This window comes from Bombus impatiens, unplaced genomic scaffold (genome assembly GCF_000188095.3).
Source record: "Bombus impatiens unplaced genomic scaffold, BIMP_2.2 scf_0203, whole genome shotgun sequence".
NCBI classification, from domain to species: Eukaryota; Metazoa; Arthropoda; class Insecta; order Hymenoptera; family Apidae; genus Bombus; species Bombus impatiens.
In genome coordinates, this window is record NT_176622.1 from 1,306,063 (window position 1) to 1,323,035 (window position 16,973).

Here is a 16,973-nt window from a genome sequence, read left to right on the forward strand (position 1 = left end):
CGCGCCGCCACCGTATTCACTACGGAAATCGTAGCTTTCGTTCCGCGACCTCCGCGAAAACAATGGCAATCATTTTTCGACCGTGGATAATCACGGGCAATCCCTCGTGAACTTGGCAACGACGTTGCAATTAAATATAGATCGGTATTGTTATACAGGAGAACCATTCCGTGCTAATTACAACAGGTGTGGATACGGTGTGAAAACAAATTGATTAGGAGATATATATCTATATCAAGAATCATAAATCGGACGCGAGTCACTTAACATTCGCTCGATTTGTTTAACCCTACCAGTAGCAGCAGTCCCTGTCCCACGAGTCCACACCTGTTCCGTGCCGATCAAAACCTAGACCTATTCGATCCCGTGAGAAAAAGGTAGCGATTATACGAACGCGTATGTGTAGATTGCTTTTTCGGTGGTGAAGTTTGTACGAGAGCTCATCGTCGGGGAAAAATCGCAGTATATGTATCTCGTATACCGAAGGACGTGTACGGGTTTAAGCAGGAGATATAGAGGGGACCAGTGACGGAGGGGAAACGAGGAATCGTAGAGGACTACGGGGTAGATGGACCGGTAGACGAGAGGACGGAGGGGTGAGGATGAGAACGATGGTGCTCGGTGGGGAGAAAAGGGACTCGGAACTCGTGTCGTAGCGGTACGACGTTCGGTCGGGTATCTCCGCATCGTGGGCCACACGCTCGGCCGGTATCGGCTCGCATACGCGCTCAGTCGTGGTCCGGCCTCGCTTGCGTACAAATGTCAGGCGGGAGCCATTTGATAGGACAACAGCATACGTACACAGTGTTTTCTTCTTCTGTCGTCGTACATACGTGTGCCCGCGAGAGTGCTTACATATACACAGACCTGTGGCAAATATAATACACGTTCGTATATATACGTATATCTAATACGCTCATCTCTCTTTCCGACTTTGTTCTTCGATCATCTCTATCTCGTCTTCTCGCGTAAAAGTCACACGTACTTAGAAGGGACTTAAAGTGTCGCGTGTGAGTACATCGGGAGTAACAATACGACAGTGCTGTATCGAAACGTTATCTTGTGACTGATATCGATATATTATATCTGTACATATACTGATAGTGCAGCGACAGCAGTGACGAAGGGACGTCGAGTCTAACGTGCTCCGATTAACTTCGTTCCGTTAGTCAGCCGAGTGTGTGGTAAAGCTGAGAGTGCCTGCGAGAGCAGGAAGGAAGAACAAAGAAGCGACGTCCTCTGCCAGTCGGTGGAAGCAGAGCGGGGCTTGCGAAGACTGTCCCCTTCTGAAGTCTCTCTTCTCTCTGGATCTTCACCCCTTTCTCTGTGGATCTTCATCTCATCGGGTGTTCTCCTACTCTGGGCTCCGTCTCTGTCTCTTCGCTTTCTTCATTTCTTCGCCATCGATATCGTGTGAACACAGCAACGAGAAGTTGGTTTCGTCTTGAGGTAAAGTGATTTTGTTTGACGTCACGAAAGCGATGTCAAGTTGAGCAACCTCCATCCAACGTACGTCACCTATTTGTTCCCGTACTCTTATGACTCTCTACCCCCTCCATCTTCTACTCACTCCGCTACTCACTCCACCCCTCACCTCTTGCAACCCGGACTCTGTTGATTTCTTTTCCCCCCGCGTCGCGTTAAGTACCGCGCGTGATGATCTTGCGACGAACAAGTACCGATATTATGCGCTTATGCGTATGACACAGCATCTGTTATCAATGGATAACGTAATCCGGGGAAAAACCTCTTAGTACCCTGGGTTTTTTATGTGGGCGTTACTCTCAACGACAGATGAACTGACTTCCTTTTCTTCGAGTAGCTCGTCCAGATAATCGCTCGAAAACACGGGGCTGTACTTTTTGTTCGCGCTGTTGCGGTATTGTCCGAATGGAACGACAAGAACGATGCGAACTTAAGACTTGGACTGCGCAACGAGAATCTATTTTTTCCTCATCGTATATCAAAGAATATATGTGTACAATTGATTTCCTTATGGAGATAAAGTATTTTGTTGATTCAACACCTTACGAGCTTTATGTTTTACGAGGGTTCAACATCTTATTTGAAGTACATATATTTTTGAAGATTTGAGTAGATTATACAGAGAGCGTCTAGTTTTTTGCAGGTAAGAACGAGACGCTATTCGTTACTGTTTAATCTGCCTTCTATCTAGTGTTGTAGCAACGGTTCGATATATCGTTACAGCGTATCTAAATAGTCCACAGCCTTCGATTTATCACGTTCAGCGGCTGCTTAGGGAATGCCATTAAGTGGATTGCTTAGCCGCTATCGATTTTGTATACTTTAGAGTCGTAACGTGTGATGTTAGCCAATCTGTATATCTCACTCCATTTTTCGATATACGCTCGTTTCCAACTATAATTAAAAACGGTTACTAATTTGATCCAAAATTAACGATCATACAAAGGCAAGCTATTATCTCGAATCCTTAATAACATTTAATAATAGATACAACTTAATATAAACAATTATGCACGAACTAAAAAGCACTAAGAAAACGAGCGAAAAATATAAATATGGCAGAGTAGAAAGGGCGACAGGGAATTTCTCAACGCAAACTCATTCAACGTGAGCTGGGCTAGGTCAAGGGATGAATAGCGATGCGATAATATTTTCCCAAGCGTTTTTAGAGGTCGATGAATCGAGAGAGTTTCGTCCCCTGCAATTGTAACTGTATATAATTGTAACTAGTCTCCACACGAAATCTTTTTCGTGTATCGGCCACAGTACCATATAGACAATTAAATCGGGAATCGCTAATAGAATTTCATAGACCAAAGTCGTTTCGATACGATTTTCGTCGCGCTGCTGCGGTTTTCTCGCGCTCCTCCCTCCCTCAGTCCCCATTCCTCTTCTAAACGATGTAACATATGCGCGCAGATTTACGAACAGAGCACGTATCGAGTTATTATCACGGCAACCGCATTAACCCCCGACTACTCGACCGGTAACAAGGGCCACCGATACCACCGCCTATCCGAATCTATTTCGGATAAAGCCATAAAATTACTACTTTAAGTACACTTACTAATTCATTTATATGCCTGAAGATTACAAAGGAAAATAAGTATAACTTAGTTGACTCTTTTAAAATTTTGATATCATTTAATGGTTAAAAAAGTGTATTTTGATATAACTACTTGGTCCAAAGCCTTTTAGTATAGAAATAATTAACAGAGCCATAAAGTTCTATGGAAAATTAATGCCTTACCAAATATCTAAGATATAATAACTGGACTGTTATAAAATTGGTGAATCGGCAAATGACGAATTGTAGGTTATAAAGTTCTTTTATAATTTTACACGTTTGATAAAGTACTTGATTTTTACTTGATTTTTATTAGTATATTGAAATTATTAGAAAGTGAAACTGCCTTCTTATTGGTGCAGCCCGTTCAATTGGTGAATTAATGAATTTAGTAATGAATTTTATAGATCTACCGTAATATATGGATAAAATGTCATTGTCCGATAATTGTTGCGCGATTCGCTCGCCAGAGCGCGACCATTCGCGTATCGAAGCCTTTAAGGTCCCTTTATACCGCGTGCGCCGCATTCTTCTTACTGGTTCGCGCCTTGTCTCCACTTACATTCAAGGACGATTCAGACGTAACTGCTCTCTCTCGCGCGCGCGCACCATATATATTCTTTACACGGTTTTAACTTTGAAATGACAGAAAGGAAAAGTCCGTGAACAGAGAAATATAGAATGACATTCTTATAACGTAAGATGGGGACTTCTCATATAATGTAGAATTGATAATTGTTTGGCAATGTTTCTTGAAATCATATATGTTGTATTTGATATCTCGAATAAGAAATCTTTGTAGTTGACGAATGCGATGATAGATATATCATACAAATATTGTTCAAATATATTTGTAAGAAATATTGACACGCCATTGTATTTATCCAATAGCATTTACATACTAATTAATCGATTCGAGCATACTAAATTTTTAGTATATTATACTATACTAGCTTTACTATACTATACTGTACTATAGTATACTAGCTTTCATACAACCACAAAAATTTCTGATTAGGATGAATGCCAAATATTATGAATACTAAAACCTCAATGTATTAAACCTCAAAACTATTAAAAAGCGCTTCATTGGAAAATAAAGATAAGTGGTAAATGCTTTTTGTAGCTACATTAAGTAGACAGAAAAAGTTTACGTAAAGAGTAGACGTTCGTTTTAACTGCGTAACAGACGGATTAAAGTTACGTTAGTGGCCTCCTTCTGCCGCGGCTAATCTGCATTATTCTACGTGTTATGTATCATCTGGTCGAACGTGCGTGTTCTCTTGACTTAAAATTCAACAACGGCATCGACGTAACTATCTACGACTTTGTCGAGACGGTCCCTCGCGACATCCTACACTCGGTCAACAATAGATAGAGCCTCACATACATAACCTACCGTTTAGATAATGTATCGGTCATCGAGCGTTCGGTATATAGTCCAACTATCGTAATCGCAATTCCACTAAGATTTAATACCGCATATTATACCTTCTCCGACCAAAATTGAATTATCGAGTTGTTGAAAAAATTCCTAGCATCTTTATTATAAATTTCTTTCAAATAATAAAATATTCGAACGAATACTATTTTTATTTAGATATTACAAACAATTAAGAAGAAACACACGAGAATTCGTTCATAAAACAGGTTTCTGTTTTATTTTTTAATAAGACAATATACCCAAGCCTTCTATACCCAAGCAATTTTAAACCGTAAGTGGAATATGCATTCAACTTCATGTATCTTATTCACCGAATATGGTATAACCTCCTTATTATTCATCGTGGTCTTTGCAAATTTTATTCGAAAGACGTAGACAAGAAATGAATGAATTCGTTATCAGAAAAGTGCAATTTTTCGAGAAAAACTTTTTTGAGTATGCTTTAGATCAAAGCATACTCAAAATATTTTCAATGTTAAGAACATCGACGTGATCCTTTCACCATTTTGAATTTTCTCAGTTAGTAGAGGGCGCGCAGGTTGCGATCACAAGTTAATCATCGATCCAAGGAATCGCTGCGCACTTAACGGTGATTTATATGTTTGACTAGCGGATGAAACTCGAATCACGGATAATAAAGGGCGACTAAACAGAGAAAAAAATCGGCGCGGAAATTCGGTGCACGCGTCGAATATCGGGTGAAACGTATCAGAGGCAGACGTTAACTCCGCTTTAAAATTCTACGGCACGAGGCTCGTAACTATTTACGTCCTGGCCGAGAGCATATAGCCACTTTCATAGGGCTACGCGACGCATCTGTTTGACTAGCGAACACACATGCAAGGCCCCGTTTCTCTTTCTGTGCGCGCATCGAGACGACGATCTAGACTTTAAACAAAGGTATTATCGCGCATACCAGATCTGCGTTGAATTACAAAGTAACTTGCGAAAGGGCATCCACTTGGTATCTCATGTAACCACTTGCAAAAGAACCCAAAGAACAATGGCCAGGTCGCTCAATTAATGATATCAAAAATCCTGTTTCAACGTCAGGGTATCTCATAGATAATAAAAGCTTCTGGATCTGAAGTTTAAATATACCGCAATTTAGTACTGTTAATCAGGCTTACGATAAAAATAGATAGTAAAAGATACGCAATAGATTGGCGAAGCATATCGTTTATTTGATTGTATGTAAAATCGATACAAGATATTAGACTCGATTTCGAACCAATATAGAACCAAAAAAAAAAAAATAATATTTCTAGAATTAATGTAGTATTAGTTAAAAAGTGATATCTTTGAAAAAAAATTAAATAAAAGATCGTGTTACAAATCTACGCAGGATTTTACAAGAGATATACTGATTTGTGATAATATTTTTGTTTGCTACTGGACATTTCATAAATCTCCTTTTATTACGATGTACTTAATATTCGTGCATTCGCGAATATGCAGAGATAAATTTCTTACGTGATATTATTATATCGTTCACGATAACAGTAATGCCAGACAGATCGCGTCTTTTGATCATCCGACCGAGCTTATTTTGCATTCGACAAGGACGTTGAATAACGATTAGCGACTCCCTACATTTATTAGGTAGGTGTATGATTAATGAGCGGCGCCGCGATTGTTTTTTAACCGAGTACAGCTTCTTTTGTTTGCATACCGGTGATTTCTTCTTTTACCCGCGACGTTTCCCGGATAGTTATCGATTTCTTTCTGTGGTTGTAACTTAGACATCGACATAGGACGCTTGAACTGGTGGTCGTACCAGTTATGCCATAAACTATATATTGTCGTGAACACTATTGTAACGATGAAAATATTTATAACCGCGCAGAAGCGTTCATAAGCTGGGAACTCGTGACACTTTGACCGTTAATGCTATCGCGTTACGAAATAATCGCCTGGTCGATAAAAAAGTGACGATTGTCTTTCTCATGTGAGTAAAAACAGAGCGTGCACTTTGATCAGTTTCGATACAATTTCCGTTTCTTTCCGCGGCCATCTTTTACTCTGTTGGTACATTGGAAAGATTATCAACTAATTAAATATCCCCTTTTCTGCATGTAGGGTGTCTCGGGATTTAACAGACAAACATTGTAAATGTGTTATGTGTCATGATCAAACATAAAATGTTATGACATTATATGCTTTTCGAAAACAATCGTACAGTTGTAGCATTTAAACCTTGCACTTTGCACTTGCATGACTCGAAGTACAAATATAATAGCTACATGTTCCCGAAAAACCAATATTATGCCATTCCAGCAGCATAAAGATTTGTAATCTAAAATTCAAACAAAATGTGTAAACATAACATTTATAAACATGGATCGTTTAAAGCTTTACTAAAAAGTTATAACAGATATACAAAATACAAAGAAAGCAGTAGTTTATCATCGAATATCGCCTTCAATTTTGCGCCATTAGACTTTTATGTGTGGACAATTTTAAAAAAGGTAGATATATCGAACAAGTATTAGATTGATACATTAAGATGAAATGAAATCAAAATGTGGTTCATAAGGTAATAAACTTTTTTATCGCTGTCACTTCCGTATCGACAGGAACGGTAAACATTTTGAAAGTACCGACAGCTAATGATCAATGTCTTGTAGCATATAACCGCAAGTTCATTATTGTTCTCTTTGTGCTATATATTATTATAACGGTTTTATAAAGCTTTAAATAACTCATATCTGTAATAAAATTTCTTACTTGATTATATCCATAAAACACATCGACAAAGTTTGGATGTTAAATCCTAGAACCTTCTATTATATGTTATCAAAGGAATGGTTGAAATTGTCACGGTGTGTAGAAACTCATCGTGTTCTTTCGACTCTCGGATGCGGAGAAAAACCCGTTAGAAATTGTTCGATGCTACTCTTGCATGTCGCGAACGGCGGGCGTACACGCTTGCCACAGAAGCTTCGTGTAGCGGTAGTGGTTACTCATGGTGCGTGTGCAACAGCAGCAAGTATGCGCGTCCGCCATAGGCCCTTTCTCATCGTCAAGTTACGAAGGCCGAGTAGCGAGCGCGTCGAAAGAAGAACATCGGCAGCGTGAAAGTAAAGAAAGTGGGCCGCTTCAAGTATCGTTCAACCTAGTACATACTTGCATACCTACCCTCCTCTTTTCGCAGGCCACGATTCTTCCTTTTTATTCTTCCAGGATCGTCTGATCATGTCAAATTTATGATTATTTGCTAAAAATTTAAGGTATTTTGTTCAAAATTATATACATACTTTGATTTTAGTTAAAGCTAGAGTTTGTATGTTTGAATGAAATGTTTTAAACATTTTATTTTCAAAAAAAGTTTCAACGATTTTATCGGTAAGGTAAACTCATTTAGCGGGTGGTTGAAGGAGATTGTTCTAATCAGGAATTCGACGGGCACAAGTTAGTAAGAGTTTCTTTTAATTCTAACTCGTATTCCATCTCCGGTTTACAACGCAACACGAACAAAACAAATCCGTGCTAATTTCTTAAGAGATTATCGATTACCGATCGGGTCTCGACGCGGCGAGGCTGTGGAGCCCGCGCGCACGATTCCCCCCTTACCGTTCGGTTACTTTTACCAAATAGCATCTCTATTACCATTCGTAACGCTCTGAAATACAAATTAATTGTGTCCCGTCAGAGATTCTAGAAAGTTGTCGTCAAGGCGATTGTTACGAAGCTGGACGCTAGCCAGTATCAACGTAGCTTCACTACTGTCACGCTGAAAATCACTCGACGCGAGATTATCGCGTGATTTGTTATCTATTAGATGTATACATAACCATAGTACCTAATTGCATATAAGTACCTTTTTTTATTGAACGCATGAAACATAATCAGTTCATAAGCAAATATGTATTATTTATAAGATATGCTATACAAAGTAGGGTATAAAAATAAAGAATGTGTATGACAACGTGCAAACCTAGAAACGTTAACAGATGTATAAGATTAGAATATAAAAATAAGATTAAGATAGGTCTATAAGTGGAGGAATTTTTTTGAGTCTTAAGTTAGCACTTGAGGCCTACATATGTGACATAATAATATGTATATATATATATATATCTGCTTTTTGTTTATTAAACCAATATAATATAACGCCTAATAGGAAATAAGCAACTGCACCTATTATCATTGATGTAAATATATGAGTATTCTATAGTAAAGAAGATGAAAGTACATTACTTATATTTATTTATACAAAACCTATTATTAGAAACTTTGATTCCAGCCTTATTACATACTTGCAAGTAATAATGTACGCCTAAAACATGATACGACTTGTATTTATGTGTGTACAAGCTGTCTCCTTAAAGTTAATTCCATTTTTACGAATCTCCTCTTGTAACGTTGAAAATTGAAACGAATGTTTTCTACGATGTTAGAAGTTCGTTGGTCCGTCAACGGACGTTGGTGAGGTTAGGTGAACTTCTTACTAATAGCATGTAAAATTGAGGTGACGTTTTCCCTTTTTTATGTCAGCATCGGGTTTTCTCGGTACTGAATCTCTTTGAGCGGCAACCAAGTTCGAACATCGGGCAAAGCTTCCCAGGGTCGCGTGAAAAATAATCCAATTAACCATAATTGTCGTAACGCGAGGCGAAACGTGCACTTCCGCGACTCTTGCCAAAGATAACAACGCCGAAATTCCCTCCGCGGATCTTTGTCGCCCCCTATTTTCATATGTCGCTACTGTGATTCTAATTTAAGACAAAACATATTATTTAGTGTTTACATAAAATTACATAAAATGCAGATGACACGAGTAATCGTTGTTGAATCGATATTCTATACGCCATATTGATTTAAAGGTATGGTTAGTTTGATTTTTTAATCTTGCTTTTATTGTATATTTTTGGTAAATGTTTGGCACATTTCAGTTAATGATGTGAGAAAGGAACATTACCTACAGTAGGTATGACACGAATAATTATCCTCTGATTGATCTTAATTTAAATTTAAAATGAATATTTCTAAATTATTTAACTTTTTTAAATCATGAATTCTTTGGAAAATCTAAATTAGTAGTAATAAGAGGTAGAAATTCTTAAATTAGTAGTAATTAAAAATACAAATTTAAATTAGGGAATAATGAGAAGCAACAATTTTCTGTTTAGGAATTCAATCATCTACGTGAATAATGGTTGTAATCAGGTGGAATGACGAAAAAACAACTGGTTGGTAAAGGTATCGCGATTGCGTGAAACGTTTTGCCGTCATTGTTTCTAACCCCTTTGAATAAAATCGTCAAGGAGTGGATTAGTTGGCACGGTTCCACCATCGACTGGCTTCCCGGTACTCCGCACGATTGTTGCAAAGAACATTTTATTCCCTGAACCCATTCTACGAAGAAATAATACACACCCCTATTCTAACATTATTCTGTAAATTACAAGCAGCTAATTTAATATCTTAACATCACAAAATTTATTACAATAATTCTAAAAAAGCAATGTTTGATTTAATGAAGATTTGAACTGATCATCTTGGCGATTGCAATCAAATGTTTTCTTCGCTACGCCAAGTTAATTGTTTCTTATTTGATTTTATATTTTTATTCTTATTGATTTTTTATTGTATATTTTTAATCATTTTAATTAAACAAAAGAGTGGTCGTCGTTAAAACACGGTAGAATTCACTGCTATGAAACATTCGCGAAGATTAATCGATTCTTCGAATGTGCATCCGCGACCGTAAGTTACAGTCGAAAAGCAATATCGGTTAATCCGCAATCGAATTCGCAGGAAATTACATTCGACGAAGGTATATTTGCGAGAGGCCTTCAAAATGCAACAGATCAACCGAAACGATCGTTTGCAACTAACCATTTTATCAAGGTTCAAACAATTTTCTCGGAATATTATTCCTAACTTTTCTTTCCCCCTTTTTTAACAGAATATTTCACGCGATTTTTCGATTCATTGAATCCCGTCGAAATATTTTTCAGATAGATACACCATCTCTAGGTGTATACTCTTTACGAAAAGAAAAAGCGCGAAAAAGAAACATGGCGGCGATTGAACGTTTTATACTTCGATGGTTATTTTTCTTTCTATCGTTGTAAAAAAAGGTACGCACTTTCTCGCGCGTTTCTTCCTTTGTTATTTGAACACGATGCGGTTGCAACATACAATCCGTCCAGTTATTTCGAACTCACGTACACAAACGAAACGTATAATAGAACGAGGCGCACGTACACAGCCTGCTACAAAACAGACGCGCACGAGAAAAAGAGGAAGCTTTATTTCTTTTTACCGGCCAATTCGATTACTCAAGGCACGCTTCTCACATGTACATACATATAGTACATATAATCTCTTTTATGATCTTCGAAAAAGTCCTTATACTCTCTACGTTGCGTTTCGTCATATCATGTAGCACTTTTCAACGTGAATTCCATGTAAATAGTTAGCGATTCAGTCATGCTCGTCTAAGCAGTCAGTCGATAATATAAATTCTCCTCTTGAAAAATAACCAACCGGTAGCTCTCGTCTGTTCTTAGTGGAAAAGAGTAAAAATAACCCTATACGTGTCTTTCTTCTTAGGTCTCGTGTCTTGGATGGAACGTGTCGTAGACCCTGTCTTGTTTTTGTAAGCGCAGTTACCGAGCCTTATCCATGCAAACGCACTGGCGATACACACTTAACCGCACGCACACTGAATTCGTTAGACCCGCACGTGCGCGTATTTAACGCACCGCGGACGAGCATCTTTTTCAGGCAACTAGTAAACACATACGCGTGTATATACAGACTTTTTTCCCCCGAGGAAGTTGCTTCTCATTTTTAGACGCCTTCGTTTAAAGCCATCCATGCTTTTCGGCGTTTAGACATTTACCAGTGCATAGTCGATAAAGTCGGTAATGAACTTAAAATTTAATATGGCGACAAGTTACGAATATTTAAACATTTTGGTAGCGTTATAATAAGACACAATTATGGTTCTGTCGCTAAAAATTAAGATAAGTCTAAAAATGTATACAGAAACTACAAGATATTTGGTGTATATATTTAAACAATCAAAATTACTCATTATATTAATAAACTTTAATATTCAGTGGAATCATCTTTAATAACTGTTACATATATGTTTAAAATGGCTCTTCGTATTGTATAGTGATTTTTAACTACATACGTGATGTAACAAATGTTTCGTAACTTCTATATACATTTTCAAACTGGTCCCAAATTTGACCAACATAATAGTGACAGTCATGTCGTGTCACATTATAATGTTACTGAAATTTAAAACTGTTTTATGTAACATACGAGTTTTCGCGAAGATCATCGCGAATTGTGAAATCAGTTCGATCAATTGTATCATCGAAATGTCACTAGACAGCGCGATCCGCTAATAAATACGTTGTTGGCAAGCAAACGCGTTTCCCATAACTCGTTGCACGCGATATACATAATACGCGATGAACCAGTCGTTTCGTGTATACATATATGCTTGCAAATATGAGTTAAAATTACAATTTATCTTCAAACACGTCGGAAACGATACACGATGAAAAAGGATCCTTCTCATAAAGTTCCTTTTACGAACTGAAGGGTGATCGTATACTACATATACTATACATATGCTATACTGGATACAGCCCTGATGGGTTGGTTTCCACGGCAGTGAGGACGGTTACAGCGATTTAAAACGAGTCTATGAAAGCCGCGCAACATCCAGCGAGCATAGCACAGAGAGAGAGAGAGAGAGAGAGAGAGAGAAAGGGAGGGGGGAGAGGGAGGATAACATTCCAGCGCGCAAAGAGAGGGATCCGTAGTAAATTTAGCGCACTGATCTCATTCTATGGTGAATCCGTGGACGAAAATAGCGGAGCGGTGAATGTGTTATTAAGGTGCGTTTAGGTCGGACCGACATGTGCGCGTAATCGGTGGCCGACAGTCACGCACCGCGCAGCTTGAATTCGATTCAATAAGACGTTGAACGCGTGCCGCCTCACTTATCGGTCTTGTGTATAAATTGAACCGCATCTTCGTTCAACAATACACGTATCATATAAATATGGAGACTTATTATGTATAGGTTAATTTTAATTGGGAAACAGAAAAGATAAAAGTATATGTTTCAGAAGAAAGTACGAATTTCATATTGAATAGTCCTCGATATACAAAGTGTTATAAAATATGGAGCCAGACTTTGTGAACCGACAGTACTCACTGAGAGAAGTAAAAAGAAAGATGTCTAATCAATGTACAGTTTTGTTATGTCAAGTTTTGTTTAGACTTGTTGTAGTAAATTTATCAGCAATGAATCGATTACAGTCTTTAAGTGACGCTATAAAAAGAAATCGAGAGGATTCAAGGCAGGTATCTATTTATCTATTTATTTATATTTATCTATATCTATTTATCTATAGGTATTTATTTATTTACCTTTATCTATTTTGTATCGACAGTTTGATCTAAATATTGTCTTAAGTGAAAAATATGGGAAATATAAAACTTGATATAATATTGGAAGAATCAACATAATTACCATTAATTAATCATTTTTCACTGTTCTCTCGGTAAGTATACCATCAATTCGTTTTTTAATAGCGTCCTGTACAAAGTATTCATAGCAAGAATGTTTCGTTTTCAAGTGTATACTGGTCAGATATCGCCGTAGGTTGTGGCTTTCGCAGCTTGGTGCGTGACAAAGCTTATTAAAGGGTGTAATGGCAACTTAATCTTTCCGTGAACTTTAGGTATAATTAACGTTTACTTCTCGATTTCTATCCGCTTGTAACGTGGATTTTTATGAACTTGAAGTCATTATCGTTCTCTCTATCGTATAATGACTAGAAGAAGTATTGCTACATATCAGATTCTACATTTCGCTTTTATAATATTTTTTCGTAGTCGTATGAAAGTATATATTATTAAATGATATAAAGTTTAATATATTTGAATGTAATTAATTAGTATGCGAATGATATAAGAAATATACTATGGCGTGTCAATGCTTTTTGTAGCCGCTATATGTTATACTACTCGGAAAAAAAGGAGATTATTTATATTGTGGTAACGGTGTTTTAACGAATTAGCGAAAACGTATGTGAGATTTTTCCTCTTATTCGAATCGCTTGTAATCGCATTGGCCTGTAAAAAGGGGTTAATAGCCGGTACCTAAACGCACCTTTACGATGGAAATGTATAATAGAGGAACCGTGCGTACGCGCATCCGCGTTCGTTCACTTCTGGAATGAGTTTCGAGCCGAGACGAGTAGCGGACTAGCGCCCAGGTGGCGCTGCGGGCGCGACGCCAATCGAAATTTCGGGAGGGCGATGACTGGGCTTCGCCCCCAGAAACTGTGATCTCGTTTTTCTGTCACTGACCTTCCGCGAGCCGCTGGTCCACACACAATCATTGTCGCGCGTAATTTCTGTCAGTTAACCAATCATATAATACACTACCTGAACTTCGTTATCAATTTGTCACCCTTTTTTATAATGTATGATAGTTTTTGACAAGAATAAAAAGATGCTAGTTACTAAGACGTGGTGATCGTTATTATGAAACTATGAATATTGTACAATCATTGTATAAGTCAGTTGCCTGATATTTTTTATATTTTATTACTACAAAAAGCTTAATCTATATCCTTTGTATATAAGAAAAACATGTTGCTCACACAATGAGATAACATCTTGATTGTTTATCAACTAAAAGGGTAGTACCCTTTAAGGAGTTGTAAACCAGAAATAATAGATATTCTTATACTTACACCACTAAGATTTTCAACATATATGCATCGTCAGTAGCTCGATTAAAACGATGAATTAGAATTTAATTTAGGTTAGGTTTTGAAGAAGACTAATTTACTACAAATATTTGTACAATTTCTTTGAAAATACTTCATTATAATAACTAGAGGGCGCCGTATGGTTTCCTTTTTATACGATAACATCTCAAACATGTCAATAGTTTGCAAAGCTATATTTGTGGTGTATATATTCGGCTTAGAGCCGTAGATGCATACGAACGAAGAAACAAGTAACATACTTGAGCTATTGATGATTCCGAGTCTCGGGGATCACCGAACCATGTGACATCTTTAGAATGCTAAGCATCGCTCACAATGGTAGAAATTCAAAGGAATCCAAAAGTGTAGGCATTCAGAGATCGGCTGCTGTGTCGCTTTGCTCGATTTTATGAATTCCCTTAGGCACGCGTTACTTTCCATCGGCGTGGGCATAAATACCACTGCCGTTGGTGGCGGTCACGCGCGTCACAATCATTATGCCACAATAATTATTAATGTCTGCATTACGTCACGCTTATATACGCGATACGCGCCTTCAGGGAAATCCTACGCACGTTAACGTCATTAATGTCGTGTGTGTCTTCCAAGCGTTTCACATTAAAACAGGTCATTCTTTTTCTGAAAATCGTTTTATCAAGAATTTTATTTGTATCTTACACTCGCGTATCACAAAATTTCACAATTCGAAATGGGAACGTAAATTTATTTATTAACACGTTTACTGGATTCCTACATACGAGCAAATAATTTTCATAGATATCTGTCTCTATGTTATATGATCTAATATATGTAATATAAGTATTATAAAAATTTCTACTACAATTTCGTGATATTTATATTAACCGTATTGAAACTGCTATCATACACGTAACATAAAAATATATACCAGCTCGAAACATATAACCTAAAATTTTTACATGGTAATCGCGTGAACTTATTTTGTCAAGTCAAGAATCAACGAAAGATTAGGAAGCATTGTTTTCATGGAGACGACTAAATCGATTTACGCTGATCGAAAACGGCCCTCATCTGCAACGAAGAGCGTCGGAATCGGATATCTACCAGGTGTTTTCTATTTCCTCAGGTTACGAGGGGCTCGCGTAAGGGCCTGCAAGTTGTGCGACAATTTCAAGCGTTATTTGTTAAGTTAGATTTCAATGTCTATATCTTTAATATAGTGATTTTACGTATGTATTTAATGAACGAATAATTCGAATATCGTCGTAAGATACAGTATATGGTATCACTACAAGGAATAATGGGAAGAAAATTGTCAAGGATGATGAATAATACCCGAAAAGTGCGACTCTCGAGATTGGAATAATCGTGATCGAGAATAAGCGAACCAGATGGGTTTCTCTGACGCATCCGCGAGGACGCTCAGCTAGAAATAGAGAATGATTATGCTCGGAGTAATCTCAATAGTGACAAACATTTTCTCCGTCCATAGTTAAAATTAAGACAAATTCTGGTCTTCAATATTGTCGTGTCGAATAATATGATAATCTACTGGGATACATAAAGATCGAACAGCGAGTCACGTATTAATTAAACGCAACAGAAGCGCTTTAATCGGCTTGAGTGCACTTAATTATAGATACGTCTCGTTTACAAGAAGCTACCAATCGATAATCGATCAAATTGAAGTTTGACAAATCAATTTAGAAGAATGTCAGATATATTCTCCAATTTTTATTATCGATAATTCTTAATTATAAAGACTCTTATTCAGTTAATAATCCATCGGTAATTTAAAATAATGAGTAAAGATTCTTGGATAAACGCAAAGTTTCAGTATACACTTGCACCTTCGAATGACGCTGCTTCGTGCTTCAAAAGTTCATAGGTCCCGCAAGTACACACGGGCCCCTTCCCCTCTTCTCGTGTTATCACAGCAAAAACACGGGCATGGCAACAAGGAGAGTGGCGCGTCTCCTAACCAGCTGGTGGAACGCGTGACGTCACGCGTCTACCTACACCGAAGCTACGGCTGTCCTCACCCTCTATCAATACACACTCGATTCTCTCCCCACTACCGATATCACATCTCTCCCACCAACGAGAGGCTGTCAGAAACTAACACACAGTTGGCGTATACGTGCATATTGTCGTACGTGGCACGAGGCACGTGTCAGGGCCGTAGCTCTCGTTGGTGCACCTCCCATGAGAGATTCATTAAATCGTCCTGCTATACTTATTGATAATCGTGACGTGGAAGGGTAGTTAAACCTATTTGTGGTTATATTTATTGCTAACGTAAATTGATCGATTGTGATACATTCAGTCATGCCTATTATTGGATTTACACTTTCCTGACACGAGTAAGGTGAACAGTATTTTATACTAAGATGAGATTTTCAGCAAGATTTGACTAATACAACTATCGTTATACGTCGAATGCGAATGTATTTAATATCAGTCGATTTCATTTAATCATTTAATAGTTATTCAATTGGAATTATATATCGATCTTGATCAATACGATGGTAATATTAGAACACATAATAGAATTCATTCTTTATTTAAGTGTATCATTTTCGCTATATAAAATGACACGATCGATCAAATCGATCGTCATCGATAAAGAAGAATAAAATAAACAACAATCGTATAGGAAGCACGCGTTTACTGACACGATCCTGAATCGTAGTGGATACACAAGGAGGCTTGTGTGATAGCCGAGTATCGGCGACACGAG

General features: G+C 37.6%; 1 protein-coding gene and 1 long non-coding RNA gene across 5 annotated transcripts in view; both read left to right on the plus strand.

Annotated features, from left to right (window-relative positions):
• Positions 1-16,973, plus strand: part of LOC100743011 — a 92,813-nt gene that overhangs the window by 64,076 nt on the left and 11,764 nt on the right. Inside the window, exon 1 of one of the 4 annotated variants that reach the window (XM_012383204.3) lies at positions 43-1,449. The exons of 2 other annotated variants lie outside the window; for them this stretch is intronic. Coding sequence is in view for 1 of the 2 variants with exons in the window: in XM_024366150.2 (XP_024221918.1) it covers positions 9,671-9,698 (28 nt within the window). In the remaining variant the exon portion in view is untranslated. Of the gene's footprint in view, positions 1-42; positions 1,450-9,655; positions 9,699-16,973 lie in introns of those variants that run through there. One more of the 4 variants, XM_024366150.2, reaches the window with a different exon arrangement.
• LOC117151413 lies at positions 9,715-14,008 on the plus strand. The gene is made up of 2 exons (XR_004461315.1): positions 9,715-12,836; positions 12,887-14,008. It is a non-coding gene; the product is annotated as an uncharacterized LOC117151413 (long non-coding RNA).